At 44.8% G+C, this 17,953-nt stretch overlaps 1 protein-coding gene across 5 annotated transcripts in view; it reads left to right on the top strand.

The window, feature by feature from the left end:
- LOC147032754 (uncharacterized) overlaps nucleotides 1-17,953 on the top strand; it is an 80,828-nt gene that overhangs the window by 1,136 nt on the left and 61,739 nt on the right. For 3 of the 5 annotated variants that reach the window (XM_085870618.1, XM_085870616.1, XM_085870617.1), the window contains exon 2: nucleotides 12,666-12,779. The exons of the other annotated variants lie outside the window; for them this stretch is intronic. Coding sequence is in view for 2 of the 3 variants with exons in the window: in XM_085870616.1 (XP_085726742.1) it covers nucleotides 12,776-12,779 (4 nt within the window). In the remaining variant the exon portion in view is untranslated. The remainder of the gene's footprint in view (nucleotides 1-12,665; nucleotides 12,780-17,953) is intronic. 5 annotated transcript variants of the gene reach the window in all.

Genomic DNA, 17,953 nt, shown 5'->3' with positions numbered 1-17,953 from the left:
GCGGTTGGGCGAACGGGGCGGCGTGGCGGTTGGGCGAACGGGGCGGCGTGGCGGTTGGGCGAACGGGGCGGCGTGGCGGTTGGGCGAACGGGGCGGCGTGTCGGTTGGGCGAACGGGGAGGCGTGGCGGTTGGGCGAACGGGGCGGCGCGGCGGTTGGGCGAACGTGGCGGTTGGGCGAACGGGGCGGCGCGGCGGTTGGGCGAACGGGGCGGCGCGGCGGTTGGGCGAACGGGGCTGCGCGGAAGTTGGGCGAACGGGGTGGCGTGGCGGTTGGGCAAACGGGGCGGCGCGGTTGCGTGCGGTGGTGGAACAGGGCGGCGTGGCATTTGGGCGAATGGGGCAGCTGCGTGCGGTGGGGGAACGGGGCGGTGCGACTGCGTGAGTTGGGCGAACGGGGTGGAGCGGCCGTTGGGCGAATGGGGTGGAGCGGCCGTTGGGCGAACGGGGCAGTGTGGCGGTTGGGCGAACGGGGCGGCGCGGCAATTGGACGAACGGGGCGGTTCGGCGAACGGGGCGGAGCGGCTGCGTGCGGTGGGCGAAGGGAGCGGCGCAGTGCTTGGCCAACGGAGTGGCGCAGCTGCATGCGGTGGGTGAACGGGGCGGCACAGTGGTTGGGCGAACGGGGCGGCTCAGCTGCATGCGGTGGGTGAACGGGGTGGCACAGCTGCATGCGAAGGGAGTAGCGCAGCTACGCACGGCGGGCGAACTGGGCGGCGCAGTGGTTGGGCGATCGGAGCGGTGCGGCTGCGCATGGCGGGTGAACAGGGCAGCGCAGCTGCGCATGGCATTCAAACGGGGCAGCGCAGCTGCGCGGCGTGTGAACGGGGCAACGCGACTGCCTGCGTTGGGCAAACAGAGCGGCGCAGCTGCGTGCGGTGGGCGAACAGAGCGGCTGTGTGCGATGGGTGAACGGAGCAGCGCGGCTGCATGCGGCGGGCGAACAGAGCGGCACAGTGGGTGAACAGAGCGGTGCAGCTGTGCGCAGCGTGCGAATGACACAACTGCGTGTGGAGGGCGAACAGTGATGCGGCTTCATGTGATGGTGGTACAGAGTTGCGCACGACAGCCAAATGGAGCAGCGCCACTGTGCGCGGTAGCCATTCTGAGCTGCTTGTGGTTGCTGAACAGAGAAGTGCCACTGTGCGCTGCAATGGTACTGAGTTTCGCCCGGTGACCGTAAGGAGTGGCTCCGCTGCATGTGTACATATATGTAATTTTTTTTTTAAATAGCTCTGTCATACTCAACTTAAAAAGCATTGGTACTGATGAAGCAGTTTTTTGGCAAAGGTGGTTTACTTTTGCCTTCCCATTGTTGTTTGTCCATGTTCTTTACTCTTAAATCCTGAGCATGAAGCAATTAAGTAACACGGATCAATTTTTATCGAACATGTCAATAATTGTTCAGGTGAGGTATTGGCATCATGCTGTGTCCTTATGCCAGTCAGTGATTCAGTCTATGTGTAAACACTCAGAACTTATTCTCTGAAACTACACACACAATTTCAATAAATCTCGATCGTAACCTTCATCACCCATGATTAGGGTGGTCCAAAAAAAAAAAAAATTTCAGATGTTGTCTCCACAAGCCTTAAATTAATTATTGCACTATGATTCAATAACGCACATATAAAAATTTAAGTTGATCGGAGGTGATTTAGAGGTCGCTCCATATGACTACTTTTAGTTTCATGAGTTGGTTAAATTAGGGTATGGTCAGGTATGATTACGGGTACTTCTGGATGTTCGAGGTGAAAATGGAGTGCATTTTCGAACTCTATGGGGTCGATTTACTCAAAGAAATGACTGCACCGACATTGAATTCACTACCATTTCGAAAATATGACCTAAAACAAGATTTATCATTACTGGAGTTGAGTAACTTATCCGACTCATTTCGATATTTTCTAATCTATAATTAATTTGTTGTCCGTCAAAACATTTCTTAGAGTAAATCGACCCCACTGAGTTCGAAAATGCAGTCCATTTTCACCTAGGAAGTTCAGAAGTGCACGGATTCGCATCTCACCATACCCTAATTTTTCAACCAATGGAATTACAAACTATTAGAATATTTCGTCTCATTTACCAAATACCACTATCATCTCCGCCTCTATTGCTGTCTCCACTCCCACCTGAACTTATTTCTAGCCGGCCCAACATCCAGTGTTTTACATTCAATGATTCACAAAAAAATATGTTGGTTATTTATCTCCGCCATCTGTTCGTCCGTTCGTCCGTCTGTTCGTACATCCGTCTGTCTTACCCTGTAACTCCTACACCGTTTTAAATAGGAACTTGAAACTTTGGGACATAGTCGATATATGTATGGGGAAGTGCACAACACTTTCGGATTTTTGATATGAAAACTTGAAACTTTGGGACATAGTAGATATATGTATGGGACATAGTAGATAATTTTACACTTTCCTTGTATCTACCACCAATACAATAAGAAAATACGAGCATATCGCCAATTTTGCTAAAGTAGAATGGTGGCCATTTTGAAAAATGGTCGCCGAAGCTGACCAAGGCACAATCTCGGGTGGCTCCATATCTCTCATTGTTCGGAATACATTATTCTACATGTGTACCAATTTTGGTGCTTTTATGCACATTTGAACAATTGATCTGAAATATCAGACTACGCTGCTGGACTAGAAGTGCACAACACTGTCGGATTTTTGATATGACCCCGAGGGGCCGGGCCAGAGGGGGTGGGGTCATGAGGGCTGATTTTGTTTTTTTTTTAAGTGTATTTACCATTGTACATGGTAAATTCTTTAATAAAGAACTTACTTATGTGGCCCCCATGAGTGACAAACAGTCACAGGTTTTACTGTATTTATCTAATTGATTATGAATTTTTATAATTAATAGAATTATACACAGTTCATTCCTATGATTAAATTGATGCACAGTTCTATATTGCTGGACAGTGTTAAATTAATGTTTCATGAAATCTTGATATGCTTGCAATGACTTCTGATTTAGTAAACATAGTGTCTTTGGTCATAAAGCGCATCAAATAGAAAATAATAGTCAATCCATTTTGCAAGATAAAATTTCACCTAGCGTTAATGGGACAAAGCAGTGCGCGCGGGAATATGCGATGGTGTGCCATCGACAACGTAGTTCTAGTTAATTATTGATTAATTATTAGGATATTTTACAACACTTTTGTGCACATCAAGACTAAATCATGTAGATTTAAGATGCATGTGAAAAAAAATATTCAAGCCATATTTCCCATGGCTCGTCCATCATGTGTATGAAGTTTTGCATCGATCTATTAAACGGTTCTGGAGAAGATTTTTTTTTGATTTATATTTTTCGTTTTTATATTTAATCCAATATGGCGACCAGACGACGTGTCCAATGACGTCGTCAATTTAATTCTTCACTCACATCTGGTCGTGGATCAGATTTATGATGTTTCAGAGAAGGATTTTGAGTCAAACAATTATGGCTGAAATATCACTTTACTGATGCCATCATCATTATCACCCTATATACCCCATAGATTTTTTTTGGTATACATTGTCGAGGCTTGTATAAGAGTTAAAACACAGAATATATAACAAAGGGAGCAGAAGACAAGTGGGGCAGGAGATGGAAGCACAAAACAGTTGAGAATAGAGAAATTAGGAGATCTGTGGAAGGGAGAAGGATGGGGCATGGTGCACGGGTAAACAAGATGGACACTACAGGGACTTTCAGGAAGGAAAGCAAGGATTTTGAAGGAGGTAGGTTTGGGGTGGATTTACAGGGGTAGAGAAGATCATGGTTTTGGAAGGGGGAAGATATGAGATGTACGGCAGAGGGTGGGGTTACGAGCAAAGAGATAAAGAGGATTTTCCAGAGAGTCGGAGAGATCGTTGATGAAAACCAGATGAAGCACAGGGCCAAGAACTCTGTGTTGAGGAAGTCCAGCCTGGACAAGAAGAGGAGATGAGAGAACTCCATTAAGGGCCACACATTGACTGTGACAGCAGAGGAAGTCTGCGAGCCATGAGTGTGGTTTGCCTTGGATACCACAGCAAGAGAGTTTGGTGAGCAGGGTGGGGTGCCAAACCATATTTGAAAGCCCGCAATATGTCTTGGGAGATGGCTCTGCTGTCATGTCTGGCATTCAGGACCTCCATCCATTGTTGGGAAAGCAGAACAGCATATCCAGGGTAGAGTGACCTGGTCTGAATCCAAATTGCTGATCAGAAATCAAGCCATTGGAGAAGAGGAAGGATTTAATGTTGGAAGCGATGATTGATTCCATAATCTTTAAGCCTGGTGTTTGCTTCGTGGTTCGGGTGGCGGCTTGGGATCCTAGGATCCTGAGTTCAAGCCCCGTTGGCCGCTGAATTAATACACCAGGGGGTTGACTCAGCCTGTCATCCCTCCGAGGTTGGCGAAATGAGTACCAGTGTGTACTGGTAGAGGGGCACTGCATCAGCGACACAGTCGTGCTTCCAAGAAATGATAGCTACCCTGGCAGCGAAGCTGAGAAGAAGAAGAAGAAGAAGAAGAAGAAGAATTCCATTACCTCGCTGATGATTGGGAGAAGGCTGGTTGGTCTGTCGTTGCAGGGATCTGTTTTTGCACCATCTTTTTGCAGAGCAGTAATGTTTGCTGATTTCCAAGCAGAAGGCAGATGACCTTGAGCAAATGAGAGGGTCAATAGAACAGAGTGGGTGAGCAAGAGCAGCAGAACTTGGTTTTTCGGACATGTGGGCTGATGCCATCTGGACAGTTGCAGAATCAGAGTCGAGGTTTGACAGCAAAATCTCCACCTTGTCTGAAAAAAGGATACAGAGTTCAGGAACAGCTGGGTGTGACTGGGTAAGGTGAGTACAGAAAGTGATGGGGTTGGGATGCAATATTTCGAAGTAAACACAGAGTTTAGGCATCAGCCTTTTCGTGGGCAGTGTCAGGTGTGCAGCAATTTGATGTAGGAAAGGGGATGGAGGGGAAACATACACCAGAAATAGTCTTAACCAGATGCTACCAGGATTTGGAGGAGGGAGACAGGTTTGAGAGTTCAGACTTGAGATGAGAAAGATGTTGTTTCCTGGCTCTCCTGAGGGTAGACAGACACTTGTTCCGAGCTTGTGGAATGCACTGAGATTGTCTTCGGTCGGATTTGTCTTCCAGGAAGAGAAGGCAAGTTATTTCAGAGAAACTGCCTCACTACAGCATTCAGTGAAACTTGGATGAGACTAAGGGTAGGATAATTGATGATGGGATGGGATGAATCTGTGCATGAGAGCAAGCAGGATTCTGTGGAAGAATTCTCAAGCTGAGTTGGTATCAGGGGCAGTAGATATGGGAGACCAATCCTGAAGTGAGATGGCTACTTGCAGTCCCTGTCAATCTATTTGAGTGAAATGCCAGACTCGCCGGTGTTGAGGGAGTTCACTGAGAATAGCCAGAGAGATGTTGACTTTCACAAACACATAATCAGATGAACCGATTGGAGCAGAGGAAGAGCAGGAGACATTTGTGGGAAAGTTAGTCATCACCAAGGCTAGAAGGGAGGATTTTCCATTTGGAAAAATCCTGGTTGGAAATTTCACAGATTGAGTCAGTCCCATGGAGTCACAGAAGACCTTTGATGAAGTTCCATGGCTAGAGAGAGAGAGGTACCAACACCCAGCCAAGTTGCATGGTGCCAATTGAAGTCTCCACATATAAGGAAGAGAGAGGAGGGATGAGTGGTTTAATGTTGTCCATGTTGTCTGAAAGAGATGTAGATGGAGTCGTCACTTCAGGGGAGGACACAACACACAGATGAAGAAGAGGTGGGAGTAGAGGGGAAGTCACAGCCAGAGGTACTCCTGGGGGTTGGGAGGTGTAAGGTCACAACAGGGGTGATGAGAAATTGAGTTATTGATGTAAAGTGCAACTCCACCACCAGGGAGTGGTTCAGGCCTATCAAATCTGAGGAGACAGTAACCGGTGAGATACACTAATTAAACAGATGATGTCTGGTTTATCGGCAGTGGCCTGGATTGAGAGATCTGTCAGGGTGGAGCAGGGACGTCGGATATTTGAGGTCCACACAATTAGAGATAGGGGTTGGGGGGGAGGGATAATTTCTAAATGCAGAGAAAAAAAACCTCTCGAGGATGGGTGTGCATTACCCAAGAGCTCCCTGGGAATTGAGGCCACTTCCCCCAAACTCAGCTGCTGTGTTTTTGTCAAGTCCAGTTTTGTCTTGTGTATATGCCTTCATGTGTGTGAGGGTTGCAGGACTTGTGTTGCAGATGCTTCATGAGTTTTAGTCCATGTACATATTTTTTAAATCACATCTTCTGGAGGTGTCTTTTCCTGCTATTGAAACGAACATGCATACATGCAAAAATATGTGAACTTTTCTGCCAAAACCAGTGTGACCACTCCTCATTTTTATAAATGCCAAGGTGAGCCAATGAAAAAAGCCAATAATTCACAAGGTTTCGGAAAAGCGATGTTAATAGTAAACCTATATGCCAAGAAAACCTATTGAAAACCAAGACGCCAAGGTGAACAATGGATAGCCAAGATGTTGTGAAAAAAGCCAAAGAGTGGTCACACTGTGCCAAACTGCCACATGTTCTTCGGCCTTCGGCCTTCTGTTCAGAGACAGACCAAATTATTTCTCCCCCCCCCGCCCCCCCCCCTCCAGCATCCTGTGTACTTGACAACAAACACTATCAAAGGTTTTTAAAAAAATCTATGAAACCAATGTACGTACACCTCTTTCTTTTTTTCGTTTTTTTACAGAATCTAATGTTCATTATGGAGCTGCCGCACACTTCACATATGGGCATACACATGAATACATGGGATACCACACAGGACTTTTAGATGAGACCAATACAGCCACTGAGTTTGGGGGAAATGCCTCCACTTTGCAGGGCACTCTGGGTATCAGCGACAACACAATGGTGCCGCATTTCTCACCGCTCCTCTTGCACAGAATGTCCATTATCCCTATTCCATGTCCTCCATATCCCCTGCGTAAATTGATCGTGGCAAATCCATTTTGCAGTGGATGTGTAGCAAGAGAAAAAAAATATGAGTAATGAGTTCTCACTGTATCCCTCGAAAGGATTGGCTGTCAACTCTTTCCCCCACACCCACCCTGTTTCCAGTTTATCTCTGGCCAATCCCTGCAGGCCTTGCTTTGTGTTACAACCTGTATTTGATGGGCCTTATCTACAAACTTTCCATAGAGGCCCACCAACTCCTTGGTATTCTTTTCAGATCCAAGTCCATTCTGAGCTACAGACGGCTCTTGGCAGTAGGCAAGGTCTACATTGGAAGTACCATAGAATGTGGCACCCCACTCTAGCCTGGGGCAGCTCTTTTACGTGTTCTCACCAGTCCAAGGAGGCAGCTGAGTCCAAGGTGTTTTGTACTCTTGGCAACTCCTGACAGGAAGCTGAGTCCCAGGGTCTGCTTCTTACTTGACAGCCAGTTTGGTGGACTCTGTTTTCTATCGTCTTACTGCTCATACCCTCTTCCCCTCCCCCTCCCCCTCCCCCCTCCCCGTACTTCGTTAGGTCAAACGCATTCTTTCAGAAACTCATTTTGTTTTCCACCCTGGTTCAAAGCTGGATGCTCACGTCCAATCCTTCATTCCTCGTCTTCTCCCTCCAGTCTTTAAAGGGTGCCACCCAACGTCATCTCATTTTATCTCCCATACCCCCTCCTGATTTCTCTCTCTCTGCCCCCCCCCACCTCCTCTCCTTGTGTTTCCCTTTTTTTGTCTTCCCTTCTGCAGGGAGGGAGGGACATGTTGTTCTTAATATGTTTTTCTTTTCTTTCTTAACGGAAATGCAATCCCACACCTTTCTTTCTTTCTTTCATTTCTGAGCCAATTTTTTCGACTTGGGTTCCCAATTGGATGTTCAAGAGTCAAAGGTGAGAAACTAAAAATAGCATATTTTACCTTTCCATTGCCTTGTATTTGAGTCACGAGAAATGAGAATTGGCACAATGGTGGTTTCAAGCTCTTTGGGATGTGAAGATTTTTTTTGCATTCGAGTTAACAAATGGCTGCAAAATTGAGGTTTTTTTTGGGGGGGGCATGCAAAGCCTTTTTTGTTAACCAATGTAAACAAGTGCTTTTTGTCTACAATTCTAGTTTTCTTTTTCCTCCACCCCACCCCCCTCTACCTCCTCCATTCCTGCCACGCACATTATTTTGCACGCAAAATGTATCCATGTGTATTTGTTTGACAGCTCCCCTTTTAACTTTTGCTAATCTCTAAACCTGTTTGTCCTCTGTTGTTTAGCTCCTCCATGAGTCTACACTTCTGTGTAAAAAAAAAAAAGAAAAGAATTTATTAATATTATTATTATTATTATTTTGAGCATTATCTTTAATGAATGTGGTCGACTGAGGGTACAAAACTAATATTTATTAGCACTTGGCTTTTTTTTCCAAAATGTATCCTTTTTTTTTTCTCTCGAAGGTCATCAGGCCATTCCCCTTTCAAGTACATAGTTTTATTTAAATCAAATAAGGTCGTTTGTTGTTATTTCTCCCATGGTTTTAATTCTGCTGGAATTGCATCAATGCTTGTAACCTTTCCATGCAATGCCATGTCAAGGGGTGGTACCACCCTTTGAGTGGTACAGAGCAGCCATAACTCACTTTTCTGTCCACACCTTCATTCTATCTATAGATCGGGAGCTTGGCGGAGTTTAATTCGTCATTTGAGCACAAAAGGTTCGATTGTCTGAAACCATTGTATATACATGGGCAATGCTAGAAAGATCGTTCTTACGTTACGCCAGGTCAAGTGGCGACACTTTTGGTTTTAATTGGCCATTTTCAGTTTCAGTTGAGCAAAAGTGTCATTTCTGGGTTAATGTCCGAGCTGTGGCCCCATGACACCAAAATGCATCTTAGGAACACATGGTCGGATAAAGGTACTAAAGAAGGAGATTAATTGGTCATTAATTAGCATTTTCATTCGCCTTTTGAGCACAAATCTAATTGTTGTCGCATATTATACCTAACACCGAAAGAAAAGAATGTCAGTATCTTAAGAACAGAAATTTGTTGGACAAAGTGACTTAAGAATGAATTGCACCCAAGATCAAAAACATCTGATCCGTTTATCTCAAACTACAACAATGTGTATGTGCAAGGGGTATCAATATGTGAATATTGACACCAGGGGCCATATTCACAAAAAAACTTGTCACTTTTCCTGATTTAAGTCTGGAGCCTGGATGGTGTCCTTGACCCTCGTGCCGTCCTTCACCTGAAAAAGGTAACAGCTTCTTTCATGACAACAAATAAGTCCTGTTCACCAATTATGCTTGCCCATTCAGGTTTTCCCCATTCTCGGACCAAAAATGAAGGCAACTGGCTCTTGAAGGAGGCGTCTTTTAGGGCGTCCCACAATTTTGTCACGAAGGATGGGAGAGAGTAGACTGCAGTTTTGGAATTGTCTTGTTTGAAGGTCTGCAGTTGCCTGAAGTGCTTTGTTCTGAAAAAGCCACAGATTGTGACAATGATCCCATTGATGAGAAACTTTTACTGTCATCAGATTATGAAGTTGATGAGTGATCTGCTTGATTGTAGTCGAGTGTTTTCTGGTTCAAGTGTTTCTTCGGCCGTTTGAAGCATTATAATACCAGTTTATTTCCTCTTGACAGGTTTCAGGGGCCATATTTACAAATAAACTTTCCTGACTCGCATCTGGCGTCTCGTTCTGGTAAAATAGAAATTTCATTGCACCAGAACGAGACTCCAGACTTAAGTCTGGAAAAGTGACCAGTTATTTTGTGAATATGGTCCCTGGTGTCAATGTTCACATCTTGATACCCCTAAATATTGTTGCAGTTTGGGATCAACTGTTCAAATGTTTTTGTCCTCAGGTATGATTAATCTGACCACCATGTTTTCTTAAGATGCATTTTTGGTATCACAGGGCCATTCCTCGCTCATTAATTTGGAAATGACACTTGTGCTCGAAATGCAAATTAAAACTGAATGCGGCACCATTTGACTTGGCACAATTTAAGAATGACCTTTCTAGCATTACCCATGCATACATAATGGTATCGGACAATTAAACCTTTGGAGTTCAAATGACTAATTAAATGCCCTGAGTGCCCGGTCTACTCGGGAATGACATGGATGTCATTTTACTTACACTTGGACGACCTCCTGAGAGATAATGTTTTTTTTCTTCTTCAAATAATTGGACAAACCATGACAGGAGCTTTTTTTTTAACCTGCAAAAATATCATAAGTTACAGGTGTCTCAGCATTAGAGGAACGTATGTATCAGAAATTTGTGATTTATAGCATTATGAGGTTTATACTAATTGATCCTGTTATCTAATATATATAGAGCTGAGTTTGTGTCTGTGGTTTTGTCTGTCTGTGGGTCAAAAGCGCTGCCCATTCTTCAGGCCACGTCCTCCAGCCGTCCAGAAATCGCGACCATCTTTTTCTCTCCATGTAGATTAGTCATTCTGTCATTAAATGAAATGCCAAGGTAAATATCTTCTGTCATTAAATGAAGATACCTCACTAATGAAAAAAGTGACGTTATTTTCCTCGATCTTTTATAGCCCCGTTAATCCACCCCAAACCCACCTCCTTCAAATTCCCAGCTTTCCTTCCTGAAAGTCCCTGTAATGTCCATCTTGTATACCCCGTGTTCCCCACTCCATCCCTCTCCCTTACACAGATCTCATAATGTCTCTGTTCCCACTGTTTTGGCCTTCCCACGTTCCAAAAAGACGTTCCTACACAAAAATACCATTTTGAGGGGGAAAAAAGTAACATTTTCATTACAACTCAAACGAGGTAATGCATGTTTTGTCTGCAGTGATCGTGGCAGTTGTCTAATGTACACCGCCCAATTGAAGGTGTGTTGATTCTCATATTATGCAGAGGAAAGAAAATGGTGATATTTCATGAAAAAAAATAATTGTGGGATGTCAAACACAGTTACTTTCAGTCTGCGAGACAGTGACGTGTCACTTATAACTCAATGTTTGCTTTCCAGAATTTGCAATGACTGTTTCAAGCAAAAATATTCTGTGTTTACTTCTGTGCGAAGTATGAAAAAAAGACGTCCCAACACATGACGTCATCACGCAGCAATGTCTGCAACAGCAGGAATGCACTAATTGATTGGAGCCTTTAAAAAAATAACATCCTGAAAGTCATGGAAAAATGATATGATAGAGTATAGAAAGTTTACTGATTACTATGAGAGGTAGAAGAAGAATAGATTAACAAGAGAAGGAAATATCATGCAAACATGGCAGTTTCGTACACGGTGTCTCATTGTCGCCTAATCTAATACATAAAGTTTGTGTCTGTGGGTGGATGTGTGGTTCTGAACAAGGTACGTTTTCATTACAACTAAAATACTCATGATTAATATTTAAAGTGTTTAATTTTTTTTTTAATGTCTTTTTGTCAGTGTTTTGTATGGACGTTGAGATGTCCAGTCGTGTGTTGTTACCAAGCTAGCACTTGCCAAGCCAACCATTCCTTATCAAAGGTTTCTCATGGAGTGCTTGCTTGAGTGCTTAAGCCACTTGATAACTGAACACACCCTGTATTCATGACATGGCGATGTGGATAAATATCTATAGCATCATTATTTCAGTCCTATCAATGAATTCGTCCCTCAAGGGGTGGGGTGGGAAGAGGGACCCAATGTTGCCCGTTGCCATTTCCCCTGCTAGTTATATATACTAGTGGGCACCCCTACCCTCCAATCCTGGTGTTGGCTTAATGGTTAAGATGACTGGCTTAAGGTCTTAGGGTCCTGAGTTTGAGACCCTGCAGTGGCATTGAAATGTCACCAGGTGGGTTGACTCAGCCTGTCATCCTTCCAAGGTCGGCAAAACAAGTACTAGCTTACTAGAGTAATAAGCCATTTGAGTATCCTGCAGCAGCAGCATGGTGATCTATCCAGGACTGTACTCCTTAGCCAAATGAAACTGCCGTGGCAGCCCCATGCGCCTCATGGCATGAAAGGAATAGTTATTTATTTACCCCCACCCTCCAGGCAGGAGTACCCGTATCGGTCCACTGAACACGGATAACCGCTTAGTGTCTGGGGAGTTAAGCAAGTGTAAAATTGTCAAGAATAACACCAAGATACATGTAGTGATCACCAGGATGAGTCAGGAGGTGAGGAAAGCATGTGATAGACACCACATCATAATCACCGGTGTGAGAGGTGAGGTAACACGAGCTGAAGAAAGCGTGTGATTTTCCACACCACATCGGTGGACCGTTGTTTGTTGACGTGGATAGTTGCAAGCACGATACACATGAACAACGATGCTGGAAAAATGGTCACACCCAATTGGTCAGTGCCACGGCCAGTCGATGAGTGGAGGGAAAAATGGGCACATCCAATTGGTCAGTGCTGCGACCAATCAACGAGTGAATATTGCTGACACAGCTACAGCCACACAAGCTTTATTTACTATAGCAGGTATAGTTAAGGTTATACCTTGATTTGTGTTGATGTTTTGGTGATTGCTTAATTTAACTGATAGTCATTGAATAAGAAACAGACCGATATATTTTGTAATGCCTTGCATACCCCATTATGCTTACGCGCTGCAATTTGAGTTGTTTGTGGTTTCGGTTTGTAAAGAGATAATTGTCCTTTCTCTGCCTTATCATTCCCAGCTGGTTCCAGGAAATCATTTGTTCCAACTGATTTTAAACTAAAACTTCAGCTGGTTTGAGAGCAAAGTCGACTGGTCAGGGTCATGAGGATTCCAAAAATTTGAAAGGCAATGGGTGAGTGAATGTTCAGAGTTCTGCATAAATGCATGTGGTATTTGACTGGCTCTTTCTTTTAAAATTGAGCATTGTCCATATTTTTGAAGTGTAAATTTTAGAGAAGCATTTAGCTGTCTGTAATGCACAAATATGGTGTCTCTCTACCTGATTACTTAACTTGCAGGAAATAGTTGTGTTTGTAATTTATCACAGCTGCTTGCAGCACACCAAAGAAGAAGGTCCTTGTTTATGATCTACATTTCATGGCCATTCAAGTGTTTGAGCATTTGCTTGTTTAAATTTTTCACGAAAGAGGGCCAGCATTTATATTTTTTTTAGTTTTTAAAGGCCTCTCGATATATGTCTCGAGTAATGACCATGAGAGCTCTCTTTGATGATTAACTTTTCACATTTAGTTAATGTAACAACAGTCTTCTTTTGTTTTTTGTTTTCCTCACTTCTTTTTTACGTTAAATTTTATTTGTCTTTACTTGCAATTCAACTACTTATCTTATTTGGATAAAAGCCTGGGTTAGGGTGGTGGTTTGGGATCCTTGGGTCCTGAGTTCAAGCCCTGTTGGCCACTGAATTAATTCACCAGGGGGTTGACTCAGCCTGCCATCCTTCCGAGGTCGGCAAAATGAGTACCAGTGTGTACTGGTAGAGGGGCACTGCATCAGCGACACAGTCACGCTTCCAAGAAATGATAGCTACCCCGGCAGCTAAGCTGCCATACATAAGAAGAAGAAGAAGAAGAAGAAGAAGAAGATTTGGATAAAGATGGTCATCTTCCATTAAACGAGGAAATACAGTACATTTCCATAAAAATGAACAGATTGGATCTGTATACTCTTCAATATATGAATGTTAGTTATAAGCACAACTAATTTTATTAATTACTAGTGGATATACCTGTCATTGTTGGGTGATGGGATGGATACATATAATGTGCATATATATATATATATATATATATATATATATATATATATATATATATATATATATATATACATATATATATATATATATATATTGTTGCGAATTCGCGCCCGCCGGTGTGCGATCGGCCGCTCGACTCGAATGGCGGCCGCCTCGCCCACCGGAACGGACAATTCTGTCGTGACCCTCTCGGAACAACGCCGGGAGCTAGTCACGGGTGGGGGTTTAACCCCACCACGACCGTGCCAATTGCCCACCCGCGCAGGATAGGGTTGCTCGCCAAATTCAATCTACCTAAATACCTGCGCGGATGGTCGACCGGGCGATCGTACCTCGTCGCAGGCCGACGCCGGACACGAACCGCCGAAGTGGTCTGTTCCGTGCTATCGGGATAACCGAGCGGTGTTATCGTCGGCCTCGACGGTTCCGATTAATTATCCGGCGTTTCAAGCCCACTACGGACCCTTTTACGTGAAGCAGGATGGAGGGTCAATAAAGAAAATACGAAGAGAAACGGCAAAACAGTTCACACAATGCACATTTATTACGCAACACACGGAAAGCACACATATACAGCCAAACAGTCAGAATGCACCTATATCAGGAAAACAAAAAACAACGACTCAGAGTTACAACCGAATACGCGTACACACGGCAACACTTATACAGTTCTACTTTACAAGACACGGCGCCACACACATTTACTCAAAAGCAAAGGAAAGAAGCCACCCTCATAGACAAGGGGGCAGACGGGCCTGTAGGCCAATGTGTGCGCGGGACCTGAAGGAGCGGCCAGGTCCGCGAGACCGGGTGTGTCCTACCCGCGTCCTCGTGGCGTGTTGGCGACGAGCCGCAGACGTGGCCGCGTGGCTGTGCCCTGACTCCGTGCTCTATGGCGGGTTTCGTTGGCATGACGTTTGGAGTGGGGTGGGAACGGGGCCCCCTTTGTTGCACCATCTCGGCACGGGGGAAAAGGGGGAATTGTTGATGCTCTGGGGGAGGGAGAATGGCTGGCTGGCTGGCTTAGGTCCCGCGACGAGCGATCTCCCACCACGACCTCGTCGCCGACCGCCGTCCTTCTCGCCTCGGACCCGAGCTCCTTGGCCTCTTCCCCCAACTCTCCTCAGCCGACTGCAGAACCCAACTCGATGCCTTCGCCACCCGACTCCACTCTCTGTCACACTCCGCCCGATGATTCTCTTACCAAAACTCTCACTCTCTGCCACCAGAACTGACTCTGCCTCGATTCGCCTTGCGCTCGGCGTTTTATTGGCCGGCAGGAGAACCAATATGCAAATTTCCGGATCAGGATGAGCTCGGGGGCGGAGCCACGCTCACCCATTGGACGGAGGAAAAGTGGGTGTGAACCTCCCCTGATCCTAGAATTTGCATATTTCGATTTCACACGGACGCGCCTGGAGGCAGGGCCAAGCCGCTCCGCGCTTGCTGATTAGACGGATCAGAAGTGGGCGTGCAGCATTCTTGATCCGAATTCTCCCTCGGAAAGGCCGCTATTTGCACTCGCGGCTCGGTGCGTATCGCTTGAACGAGCCCAAGACAGCCCGACGCTCAGTGTTCACAGGTGGTGCGGGAATGGCCGTAGAAGGAGAGAGGTGAGGGTGGTGGAGGGTTTATCGGTGGTGGTTTGATGGTTATGGCGGTTGAGACGTGGTTGGTTCAAAATACAGATAGAACAGAAAAACGGCTATCTCAAAGCGTCGCAGCCCGAATGAATCACATAAATTCCCTCTAAACAACGGGTTTGGGGCTGACTACACATGTACTTGGAGTTATCTCACCTACGGGCCCTGAATGGTGGTTTGCGAATTTCCACAGCCGTAACAATATATATGTGTATGTATATATATATATATATATATATATATATATATATATATATATATATATATATATATATATATATATATATATATATACACACATATACATACAGGGTGTCCCTAAAATAAATGACCATTTGAAACGTGAATATCTAAGTAACTACATGTCCCAGGCAAATGAAAGTAAATAGGCTTCATGTTGAATGATAAAATATTTATTTATCAAAATTCGAACAAGATTCAGAGGGATGTAGATTTTATAACCGTTTTCTCAAAACTTCACAAATGTTCAATATGCGCACCGCCTGTGACACGACACACGTCAAGTCGGTGGTCCAGCTCCTGCCAAACACGCTGTAGCATGTCTTGCGTAACATTCTCCAGCGCCTCAGTGATTCTCTGCTTAAGTTCCTCTTGGCTTGGAGGAAGAGGGGAGATATAGACCAGTCCTTTCACATTGCCCCATAGAAAAAAATGACAAGGTGTCAAGTCAGGTGAACGTGGTGGCCATTTCAACAGCACATTGTCATTATCACTGGCACGCCCAATCCATCTTCCTGGTAGATTCTCATTGAGATAAGTCCGCAAAGTCAGCTTCCAGTGAGGTGGAGCCCCATCCTGTTGAAAAATGAAGTGTTCATGCTCATTAGCAATGAGCTCATCAAATAACCAGTTCTGAAGCATTTGCAGATAAACATCGCCGGTCACGTTTCCCTCAAAGAAAAACGGTCCATAAATACGATTCTTGGAGATTGCGCAGAACACATTCACTTTTGGTGAGTCCCTCATGTGCTCAACTGTGGCATGGGGATTTTCTTTCCCCCAAATGCGAACATTACGCTTGCTGACTTTGCCACTCGTATGAAATGCAGCCTCATCACTGAAAACAAGATGCTTTTCGAACTCCTTTCCCTGTCATCCGTGTTTAAGGCTTGAACGAGCTGCAGCTTATAGGGTGTCATCCGCAAGCGTTTCCATACTACACGTCGAAGTGTCGTACGAGGAATCTGGGTTTCCATCGATGCTCTTCTTACAGACTTTCTGGGGCTTCACACATGTTTCCTGAACCTGATTGACGATATCTTCCGATATTGGTGGTCGTCCAGATCCCTTTGCCCTGCACAGATAGCCTTCCTCTTTGAATTTTTTTGTGCCATGTCCAAATCTGTTTTCCAGTTGGTGCATTTTTATTTGATTTTCTCAAAAATGCATGCTGCACACTCTTGTTTGACTGTTTTCGAGCATATTCCAACACACAAAATGCCTTTTCATTTCTAGTGAACGTCATTCTTTACCCTGAAAAGAAAAAGAAAAATTAAACATTCAACTTGGTTAGTTTTTACACATTTTGGTAAAATTTGAGCGAGAATTAGCTCTGTTATTAGACTACGAAATGATGTCATTTTTTAGGGACACCCTGTATATATATTTATATATCTCGAAACATGTAGAGTGTGATGAGTACTCCACCGATCCCCTTTGGACACATTCCACACCAAAGCATCACCTCCAACACAGAGGCCTCGGCCCGGTGACTGTCAAACATGCAAAGATTAAATGGTCATCATCAGTTATACATCAAACAGAACCACCGATCTGGATTTCAGGCTTATTTGCCCTCATCAGAATGGTATACCAATAAATATCCAACCAATAATGACCACATTCGTCATTTATACATTTATACTCCTGACTGTAATGGTGAGCATCGCCACAGATTATCTCACATGGTAAAACCGCATAATCCACACAGAACCAACATCTGTCTGGCACCCAGACAATTGTTCCTGCTAATGCAAACCATTCAACCAAAAGGCACGTGATGTGACCAGCGGGAAAATTGAAACATGAGGAGTTTGACGAGCACTCCGCTGATCCCCATTCAATTGTAGAGGGAACCGCCACACCTCACAGCACTCTTTGTGCCAGAGTATAGTTCAGAAATCAGATCGATCAACTTTGGTAGCACCCGGCAAAGATCGAGATTCCTCCAGAGGGCATCCCAATTCACTAAATCGAATGCTTTCCGGAGATGAACACAGGTTGCGAGCAGCCCCTGCCGAAACTCTCGTCAGCGTTTGGTGAGGACCTGGAGAGCAAGGATACGGTCAATTATTGACTTCTTTGTTGTGAAGCCTGACTGCTCCGGGCGCTGGTGCTCAGGCAGATGGTGGCGAACCCTATGAAGAATTATCCTCGCAAAGACCTTGCCCGGCACTGAGAGCAGCGTCACTCCTCGATAGTTGTTGCATTCCTGGCGATCACTCTTCCCTTTCTAGAGAGGGACAACAAGGCCCCTCTTTCAGTCAGTCAGGATGCTGCCTGTGTTTTAAACAGAGCACAGAACTGCATGCAACAACATGAGTACATCATTTCACCAGCCTTGTGAAGTTCAGCATGGATGCCACA

The sequence above is a fragment of the Eptatretus burgeri genome, chromosome 2 (assembly GCF_056783735.1).
Source record: "Eptatretus burgeri isolate ZD-2024b chromosome 2, Ebu_testis_v1, whole genome shotgun sequence".
In the NCBI taxonomy this organism is placed as follows: Eukaryota; Metazoa; Chordata; class Myxini; order Myxiniformes; family Myxinidae; genus Eptatretus; species Eptatretus burgeri.
This window is presented reverse-complemented; position numbering and strand designations above follow the sequence as displayed.